Source organism: Grammomys surdaster, unplaced genomic scaffold, assembly GCF_004785775.1.
Source record: "Grammomys surdaster isolate TR1022 unplaced genomic scaffold, NIH_TR_1.0 332524, whole genome shotgun sequence".
Lineage (NCBI taxonomy): Eukaryota > Metazoa > Chordata > Mammalia > Rodentia > Muridae > Grammomys > Grammomys surdaster.
Window position 1 is genome coordinate 6,498 of NW_021627751.1, and position 10,542 is coordinate 17,039.

Below are 10,542 nucleotides of genomic sequence, written 5' to 3' on the forward strand. Positions count from 1 at the left end.
ATGATGTTTTACCTGACTAGACGTGGGTGTGCTAGGGTCCCCCAGACACCTCCGGCCATGCTTCATTAACCTGGGAGAAGCTTTGCTGGGGAAGACAAGTGTGATGACACACTCCTATAATCCCAGCACTCTGGAAGCTAAGGGAGGAAAATTGTCTGAAGTGCAAGACCCACCAGGGCTATGAATGCACACCTTTAGCCCCAGCATGAGGGAGGTGGAAGCTGGTGGATCCCTGTGAGTTTAGTAACACCCTGTCTTTAAACAGTTTGCCTGGGCTGTATGGTTCCCAGCATCCACATGCTGGCTCAAACCCACCCTGAATTCACGGTCCAGGAGACCAGACGCCTTCTTCTGGTCAGCTCAGGCACTGCATGCACACAGTACACATACATACAGATAAAACACACACATAAAATAAGTCTTTTCAAAAAGAAAGTGGGCTGAAGGTAAAATCTGGTTAGTAGACTTCTTCCTTAGCATGAACAGGGGCCAGGGTTCACTCTCCAGCAGTGCATAAACCAGGTGTGCCATCGTGTGTCTAATCCAGAGCTTGGAAGGTGGAGGCAGAAATACAGGGTCATCCTCAGCTACTGTCATTCTAGGTTAGCCTGGGCTAGCAGGTCTGGTGGCAAGCACCTTTACCCACTGAGCCATTTCTCCAGTCTAAAGTGTAGGGTTTCTCCTCCTCAGTGCTGCTGGCATTTGGGGCTCAGCTTCGGGGAGTGGCCCCGTGCATCTTGAGCCACTTATGAGCATCCCTGGCCTCTGCCTAGTGAAGGCTGGTAGGCTGCTCCTCCAAGTGTCAGCAAAACCATGTCTCCGGACATTGCCACTGCCCTGCTGGGAACCAAAGTCAACCCCAAGGCAAGGGGCACTGAACTTAAGGCTAACCCCAGGGCTGCGTGTCCGGTGCCAACGAGAAACTGCTGGAAACGAAGTCCAAGCAGCAGAGAGCTCCTCCAGACTGGACCGTGTCTTCCTTGCCCAGAACGGTTTAAATTCTCTGAATGTTCCAGGATAGGATTTCGAAGCCTTCAAAGCCCAAAGCTTGACTACTTACACAGGAATCCCGGTTTTACCCATGCTAGCTAGCTCAGTACGGTTTCTTTCTTTTTTTTTTTTTTACTTATTTACTTTTTCAGGAAAGGATGTGGGGGAGGGAAAGCGGTTGTAATCGTCCCTGGTTCTGAGCCAGTTGCTATGAGAGCCCTGTGGAAGTGCCCTAGGGCTATACAGGGAAGGGGAGGTGAAAGGGGGCCAGAGAAGGGCTGCCTATGCTTTCAATGAATGGGGTCCTGAGGCACCCGCCATGATCCTCCAGGACTGAGGAAAAGGACTGCTCAACAGTGAGGGGCGTGTCCTTGGGTGGGACTACTCTCCTAAGGGAGAGACTCCAATGAGGTCAGCAGGGGCACTTCTGGCCTCTGGAGGTATGAGGGCTTCAGGCTAGGAGTGGAGTTCAGCAGTAGAGCACTTGCCTGCACCAAGCAAGAATGGCCCCAGTGTCTGTTCCTAGTACCACAAGGTGTGTCTTTGGTGCGTGGACGTGGTGATGGTCCACAGAGCCCACCTTGTGAGCTGATGCCTATGGGATTGAAAATGCCTCTGGCCGGGCGGTGGTGGCACACGCCTTTAATCCCAGTACTTGGGAGGCAGAGGCAGGTGGATTTCTGAGTTCGAGGCCAGCCTGGTCTACAGAGTGAGTTCCAGGACAACCAGGGCTACACAGAGAGACCCTCTCTCGAAAAATCAAAAACAAACAAACAAACAAAAAAACAAAAAAAAAAGAAAAGAAAATGCCTCTGAACGCTGTGGATAATACCAGGGACTTACTCTCAGTCTGACTGGCTGAGTTTCTGACTGTTCACAAGCCACCTTCCTGTACCCTCGTCTGTCTTTCTTGGAACAAGAATCTGGACAGGTGCAGGCACACCTACACACACCACACTGCCTTAGAGGCAGAGAGCAGATCAGAGGTGGTTCCCGCCTCCCTCCAGCTGTGTGGCCTGAGACACTTGCACTGTAGGGACTGTAGTTTCTTCACAGGGAGCCGAATGAGATTGTCTGCTGAGAGGGCTGAGCACACAGGTCTCGGGTGTGTTCCTGCCATACCTGGGAACCGGTTAGAAATAAGCCTCAGGAGCTTATCTTCACAAGAACTCCAGTGTATCCCATACCCACGAGAGGCCAGGTCAACCAACAACCCTTGGATCTAAATCTGAATTCAGAACCTCATTGGTGCCCGGCAAAGTACAGACATCGGTGAGCATAGCGCCACCTGCTGGCTGATTCAGGAGTGCTCGCAGGCTGCTTCTAGGACAGCAGTGCAAACGCACAGCGGGTGCACTCTCCTTCCCTCTACCCTGGAATCGGGTGACAGTGAACGTCAAGAGCAGCAGTAAATGCCCATGAGATGTCACCAAAGCACAACAGCCCAGCACTTATGTCAGGTCACTTATGACAAAGGGCACATACCTTTGTCAAGTGTTTGAATGTGACAAGCATGCAAATGGTGGCCCTCCTGTCCCAGCACAGCTCCAGTCCCAATACTATCATGAGTCCCCATCCTACAGGGCCATCTCTCACCTTCCTGGATAAAAGGTAACTAAAGACATTCCAAAGCAATTCCACAGCGCCTGGCAGCCCAGGGCCTTTGGAAGGAGGTACAGGCCGTGGCGTCTCAATGCATCCAGGTCAGCTGACTAATGCTGAGAAGCCGGCCCCACCCTTGAGCTGTAGAGATGAAAGGGGCCATAGTTTCAGAGGGTTGGCAGGTCAGGACAGGCTTGCTTGGCAGCTCGGCCCTCACCCCCTTGGCTCCAAAATTAACTGTCCCACTGGGTTTAATACCCAGTACCACAAAAATAAAAACAATCTATAAATCAATAACACAGATGTGGCATTTGGCATCCAGCACTGGGAGGTTGAAGCAGGAGGACTGGGAGTTCAAGGCTTTCCCCTGTTCTCCCCATCCCACTGTGCTGGGTGAATGGAAAGTATGTGGGTTAGTCAGAGCCCTCGGGAAAGGCCGAGCCAGAGGGAATGGTCACAGCTCGAAGACAGGCAGCTGTGAGCACACAGGAGAGCCAGGGTGAGTCAGCTCGGCTATTTGGAGCAACTGATTCCTGCGTTGGAGGCTTGATTTCCTCATCACTGCAATGCAAACAGGAGTCTTAACACCCCAGTAAATGTTAGACGACTGTCTAAGCAACCAGAGACTGAGCGAACCTTCCCAACAGTCAGGGTTATGTAAGTGTTGGTAGTTACGGCTGCAACGTCGGGAGTTTTCAACCTGAAGTCCATGAACGGTGGATGGGTGGAGGGCCAGGATAACGTGTAGAAATGGTTATCTGTGTGATGGGAAGCTCTCAAGAACTCAGGCAAGGACACCACAAAGGGTCAGACTCACACAGCTGAAGTCCAGACCCGTCATTGTCAGACCAGCTAGTGAAAATGTAAGCACACGGCTCGTTAGCAGGGGCAGCAGGTGGTATGGCTCAATGGTAGAGCGCATACCTAGCATGTCGGAGGCCCTGAGTTCAACCCTCAGTACTACAGAATTAAAAGTAATAAACATAACTTCAGAGTCAGGCCTGATGGTATCCAGCACTCTTGAAGGTGGAGAGAAAGAGGATTTAAGAGTCCAAGGCCATTCTTTTTTTTTTTTTTTTTCTTTTTGGTTTTTCGAGACAGGGTTTCTCTGTGTAGCCCTGCCTGTCCTGGAACTCACTCTGTAAACCAGGCTGGCCTCGAACTCAGAAATCCACCTGCCTCTGCCTCCCAAGTACTGGGACTAAAGGTGTGTGCCACCACCGCCCAGCTTTTTTTTTTTTTTTTTTTTAAATTTTATGTGTATGAGTATACTGTATCTCTCTTCAGACACACCAGAAGAGGGCATCTGATCCCATTGCAGATGGTTGTGAGCCACCATGTGGTTGCTGAGAATTGAACTCAGAATCTCTGGAAGAGCCAGTGCCCTTAACCACTGAGCCATCTCTCCAGCCCTGCCATTCTTGCTACATAGGAATCTGTAGCCAGTCTGGGCTACATGAGACCTTGCCCAGAAAAAAAAAAAAAAAAAAAAAAGCAGCAAACATGGGGTTTTTATCCTGGGTTAACCTCCATGACTCCCTGTTACACCTCCAGGTCTAAATGAAGAGAGAAGTTCAGAGGCAAAACAGAGGGGAAAGAGGCCAGATATGGAAGGACCATGAGAGACAGGGAACAGACCCTGAAGGATGGAGAGGCTGGAAACCTTGCCTGCTGGCTGCATCACCCCAAGACTCCCCCCCCCAAAAAAAAATCTCCAAGAAGAAAATGTATCTGTTTCCCCAACACATCTTGAGATGACCTCTCGGATGGATTCAGTTTCCCCTTCTGAAGAAAACTAAGGCGGAGGAGGTGTGGTGGTCAGAAACAGCTCTGCAGAGCGTGCCCCAACAGGTCAGGGGTTTGGGAAAGACATGGTTTTACGGGAACTATGGCGAGCCCGCCATAATGTAAGAGGATCACAGTTTGGATGGAGGCCAGTGTTTTATACGCCCTAGCAACACCACATGGGGTTCCAGCCCTACTGCATTTTTATAGGATACAGGGTTTCTCTATGTATCCCAGACTGGCCTTGAACTCATAGTGATCCTCCTGTTTCAGTTTCCTAGCTTGCTAGAGATGGAAACTACTGCACTCTACCACTAAACCACATCCTCAGTCCTGTTATTGTTATTGCTATTATTGTTAATTATTGAGATACTCTCACTATGTAGCCCAGGCTGGCCTTGAACTCAGAGAGTTTCCTGCCTCTGCCTCCCAGGTGCTGGGATCAAAGGTGTGGACCTGCACGACCACAACCAGCCTTTTGTATTTTAATATTTTGTGCATGTGAGCAGAGAAAACCATGTAGAAGTCAGAGGACAACTTGCTGGAGTCAGTTCTCACCTCCTACCATGCAGATCCCTGGGTTCTGAACTCAGGCTGCCAGACCAGCAAGCTTGCTTTACCCTGGGTCATCTCACCAGCATTTAAAATAATAATAATAATAATAATAATAATAATAATAATAATAAACATTTCTGTGTTCTGGAGTTTGCCATGTAGATCAGGCTAGCCTTGAACTCACAGAGATCACCTGCCTCTTCTTCCTCCTAGTGCTGGGATTAAAGACGCGCAACACCATGCGTGGCTTGTGTGCGCCCCTTTGTATCGGCAGGTGTGTGTGAAATCTGGAGGGCAGCCTCAGGCATAACCCCCAGGAAGGTCATCTGCCTTGACACAGGTTCCCTCATTGGCCTGGGTCTTAAAAACTAGGGCGAGGGCATGTGGCCAGATCCCCCGTCTTGGTGCCAGGATTACAAGCAGGCACCAAGCATAGTGTTTTAATGTAGGCTCTGGGGATTGTGTTTATAAAGCAAGCGCTTCATGGGGGAGACATCCCTCTACCCTGGGGCTGAGATCAAGTCTTTATGCTTGTAGGCAAGCACCTTACCAGCTGTGCTAGCCCCCAGCTGCTGTATTCTCTTTTCCTATTCTAACATCTTGCCTCTTTTAAACTGTGATTATTTTTACTTCTGTTCCCAATTCCTGTGCTATTTGTTTGTTTCAGTTTGGGGGGGGGGTCTCCTGTAGCCAAGGATGGCCTTAGACTCTATGCTCCTGTCTGTACCTTCTCAGTGCTGGGATTATAGGTCTGTACCTTGCCGGGCTTTAGACTATGGCCTGGCCCAGGACACAAACCGAATTGTCAGGGTTGCCCAGAAGGAACACAGGGCTGTCTCCATTCCTCAACACTGATGAGGTACAGTTACTATCCAGGAGAAGAATCTAAGGTTCAGGCAATCAGAGAGACTTGCTTAAGGACAGTTGCTTTACCATGTGACTTCACCTCTGGGCCGGGTCCCCTGTGCTTGGCACTGTCCAGCTGAGCGCTCCTACTATCCCGTGATGCCTGGGTAGACTTAAGTCACCAATCTACAGCTGCAGAGCAGAGGCCAGTCCAAACTAGCCATTTATTTCCCACGTCAGGTGAGACCAAGTGCTTCTCCACCCACCCCAGAGCACGCCACTGCGGGGAGACCACAGCCTACTCTTCTTGAAGCAGCAGATGAATTAGTAAACTCTTCTAAAACTCTACTGAGGGAAAACACATTATAGACCAGTGTTGTGTGGATGGGCTTGGCTTTGTGAGCACAGCGAAGCTGTCAGCCGGCCGAGCCACCTGGGTGCCAGCCATCTCTGCACGGTCTTTACCTGAAATGGTTCACCCACTGTCCCAGCCGCCTGGTACTGCAGCTGGCACCACAGGTCACGAAGCCCCAGAGAGGGCTTCTTCCTCTTGTCTACCCCTGCTCATCTGAGGCAAGCCACTCTGCCCTTCCTTTCTCATCTGCCCTGATCTGGTCCCAGGTCCAGCCACTCCCCACCCGAAGAACTATTGTTCCTGTTATATTTGACATAACACACAGACACAGATTAGAATATATTACACATATATTCCAGTTCACTGGTATAACCCTGGACCACCCAGGCAGAGGACAAATGGTCACCCGATTGACAAGTCTCCCCTGCTCTGAACTGGCCCTAGCAAACTGCCTTGACCTTACAAGACCTATCTCCAATGTTCTCCGTACTTCCAAGACCTTGTAGCTCCTTGGGCTCAACCCCTTGAACCAGGACTTCATGGGCCTGAATGGAAAAGCAAGCCTTCATCCTCCATCTCCCACCCCAAACTTCTCATGGCCTCCTTGTGAGTAAGCGCTAAGGAGCAATGACCCTGCTTGGCCCTGGCTGGTACATAAGGCTTCTGATGCAGAGCCCTGTGTTGTGCAAATGGTCTTGAATCATCTCCAAGTGGCTAGGAAAGCCAGCCATTACCTGTTCAGTGTAACAGGCAGAGGTTAAAGACAACCTCCACCATCCTTTAAGAGGTTCTGACAGGCAAACCCTGTGGGTTTCAATAAACCTTGCTAATGCAGACAGTGCCAGATAGCAGAAACAGGGCCCAGAAAGCTCCTCTTTGTCTCCCTCCTCCCACCCCCCATCTGCCAACAGTCCCTAGCCAAGCTGTCTCTTGGTGCATTCAGAGACAGATGTTTCTGTCTGTCTGTCTTCCAGAACAAAGGCTCTCAGTGGTGTCTGAGCTGGAACCTATAATATCTTGTGCGACTTCCCACCCCCCCGCAAAACAACTGCCCCGATTCAACCCCTAGAAGTCAGCCGAATGAACCACGTGGCTCAGGAAGCAGCTTTCCGATGGGTCCCAGGGTAGGCATAGGAGATGGGATGGCGGGTCCCAGGCCTCACCGTGAACGTATTGATGGGGCTTCCATAGTGGGTGTTGCCGTGAGGAGACCTGGAAGGAGTAGAGAGCAGAGAGGTGAAGGTTCACAGGCAGCTGGTTGGTCCTCACTCCACCGCCCTCCCCAGAGAAGAACAATTTAAAATGTGACGTGCTGGATTTCTGACCTCCAGAGTGGAACCCCAGAACCCCCTTTTGGTACCCTCTGCTCACTCAAATTCCTTTGCTCTCAGCCTGGGTCTGGATCTGTCTTTCCACCCGGGACCGCTAGGTCTCCCTTTCGTCTACACTGATTTGAAGCCCTAAAACTCCAGAGGATGAGGTGGGTGAAGGTGCTGGGAAGGAAGGTACTAGCCAACAGCACCCTCTCCAGGTATCTGGGCCTTCTTCTCTTAGTAAGTCGAAGGCGATGGCCCATGGCCTTGGCATTAACTCTGTTCACGCACGCCCAGAGATCCTTCCATCTTAAGAGAACCCAGCTCACCTGCTGCCTTTGGCAGGGACAAAGCCGTAGTCGCCAGTTTTGCTGCCACTACCACCTCCTCCGCCGGGCGCCTTGTACTTGACCTCGGCCGCACCCCGGGCGCCCTCCAGCGACAGCCTCCGTGCGTGCAGGCCACCGGGGGCCGCTCGGCCCCCAGAGTTGACCCGTCGCATCTCAGGTCCTCCCGGCTGCGGTCCGAAGCAGTTAGGGGAGCTCAAGCTGCGGCCAGTAGAGCCACGGGGCGTCCCGGAGTTGCGATGGGACTCCCCGACGTACAGGCGTTTCTTGATGAGCGATCGTCCGCTGCCCGAGAAGCGATCCAGGCCCCCGAGCTCTGAGTACTGAGTCCCCGGGAAGCGCGAGAAGCCAGGAGCCGGATTGGGACTCCGAGACTGCCCCAAGTCAGAGAAGTTGTTCCTGGGTGGGGACCCGCGACGGCCCTGATGCTGCGGCCCAGGGGCCGGAGGCTCGGGGTCATTGCTGAACTCTGGCGGTGGAGGAATGATATCAAAGCTGAACTCCTCCTCCTCCTCCTCCTCCTCCTCTTCCCTCTTGTAGGAAGGAGAGGGCGGAGAAGAGAAGGACTTGGGGAGGGTGCGGCCCTGGGGTAAGCTTGAGGGAGCTGGTCTTTCCCGGGCCACAGGGGCTGGGGATTCGGCCTTGGTCCACCCATGCCTGTAGGCTGGCTCTGAGCCTTGTGTGTCTCGTCCCTGCTGGGGCTTCCACCGACTGGGCCCAGTGGGCCCTGCTGCGGTCAGCTGGGAGTCCTCTGTCTCACTGGGCACCTTAGGGACCACAATGAAGGAGTTAGGCCGGCTACCTCTGTAAAAGATGCTGTCAGAGCTGGCCTCTGATTGGTTGCTATGATCACGGAGACTCCCTGGCAAAGAGGACCGTCCAATAGCAGTCCCTCCAGCCCTAGACTTCTGTGCCCTCTGTCTGGCTGCGAGGAGCAGGGCCATTGGGGAACCCCGCTCTACCACTTCCCCAGTCACCGGGTGTCTGAGGAGTTGGTCGGGTGACTGGACCGGGGTGAGAGGTTTGGCTGGATGGTTTTGGAGCTCCTTTTCGTCCAGTAGGTCCCCTGAGTCTGTAGCCTCCCCTCTGTTCCGAGTGGGAGTCACTACAGCAACCCCTCGGCTGTGGCTATTCTGGCTGCGATGGGGTCTATAGAGAAATGGTGCCTCTTCTCCACCGGTAGACAACTTTGGTGGGATAGCTGGAGGAGAGAGGGCGCCATTTGTGGACAGTTGGGTAGCCACTGTGTCTTCTTGAGAGTCTGGCTTCTCTCTCTGCCTCACGGAGACAAGGTCCTTCTCTGCCATCAGCTGAGAGGATGGGGTGGACAGCCCGGGTGCTTCCTTGAGTAATGTGGCCTGCCCATGTGCATCTTTGGGTGGTGTGGCCTGCCCAGGTGTGTTCTTGGGTGGTGTGGCCTGCCCAGGTGTGTTCTTGGATGATGTGGCCTGCCCAGGTGTGTTCTTGGGTGATGTGACCTGGCCAGGTGTGTTCTTGGGTGATGTGACCTGCCCAGGTATAGGCTTGAGTGGTAAGGTTAGCCCAGGTGAGGCCTTAGGCAGTGTGGCCTGCCCAGGTGTAGGCTTGAGTGGTGTGGCTGGCCCAGGTGTGACTTTGGGTGGTGTTGCTGGACCAGGTACAACCTTGGACTGGAGTGTTGGGGCAGGCAGAGAGGTGGTAGACGGCTGGGGTGGATTCTTGGTGGCAGGCTTATGGAATCTGCCACTATCAGTCCCGTTTTCAAAGGTTCTTGCCCCTTCCAGCCGGGGTTTGGGGGGCAGAGATGCTATGCTGGGCTTGGCTTCTTTCTCAGCGGAGGAGGCAAACCGAGCCTCTAGCTTATTCCGGATCTGCCTGACACTGGGGGCTGGAGTATCCTGGGGCATGTAGTCCACAGGAGGTAGGGCCGGGCTCTTGGTGGCTTCTCTCTCTGACAAGCTACTACTGGAGGGGCTCTTCTCAGGCGCACAGGGGTGTATCTTCTCAGGCAGGCTTGGAGGAGCTTCCTCCTCTGATAGGCTGCTACTCTTCTTGTTCTCCTTGTCCTTCAAGGCCACCGTAGGGACCGGCCTGTGGCTGAGTGACCGATCCTCTTTCCTGGACCCACAGAGATAGGCTGCCAGCTCACTTCGAAGCTTTTCCATCTGCCGGGGGTCCCTCCAGTCAACAGGTTCTGCCGAGGCTGTGTCCTCCACACTGGGGGGGTTGGGTCTGTGGTTGAGAGCAGGTGAGCTGGATTTGGAGGTCTTCATAAATCCAGAAGGTGGAGGGGCTGCATGCTCAGTAGGGGGCAAAGGAGGAGCAGCTGGGGGCAGAGAGGATGCTGGCAGAGGGAGTGGGGGAGCCGGCGGAGGCAAGGGAGGAGCTGGGGGCGGAGCTCCAGCTTGACCTTTTGTCTGGGGTTCAGACATTGGGCTGCCTGGTGTCTCAGGGCTGGGCTCTCTGGGCTGCTCTGGCTCTAGAGCCCTGTCCGGGTAAACCTGAGACGCAGGGCGGACACTGAAGCTGGGAGGCGGTGGGAGGTGGGCGGAGGTCTTCTGGATGGCTTCCTCCTCCTCTGGAGAAGCTCCTGGTACTTCCTGAACTGGGATAGATGAGGTCCTGACTGGGGTTGGGGGAGGCACCTTCGGTGACCTGGGGAAGGTGAGGTGGGGTTCTGGACTAGGCCCCATGGAGCTCCTCTTTAGTTCAGCAGGGCTTTTGGGGGGGCTGGTTCTGGGGTCCTCTGGATGCCTGCCATTGAGAGCTA

At 53.4% G+C, this 10,542-nt stretch overlaps 1 protein-coding gene across 1 annotated transcript; it reads right to left on the reverse strand.

Moving 5' to 3' along the window:
* Nucleotides 1-6,465: 6,465 nt before the first annotated feature.
* LOC114616559 (uncharacterized protein C6orf132 homolog) lies at nucleotides 6,466-10,537 on the reverse strand (the record flags this gene model as incomplete). Its single annotated transcript, XM_028761996.1, has 2 exons — nucleotides 6,466-7,345; nucleotides 7,776-10,537. Coding segments are annotated over 2 exons (2,880 nt in total), but the record flags the coding sequence as incomplete, so codon positions are not given.
* Nucleotides 10,538-10,542: the final 5 nt, after the last annotated feature.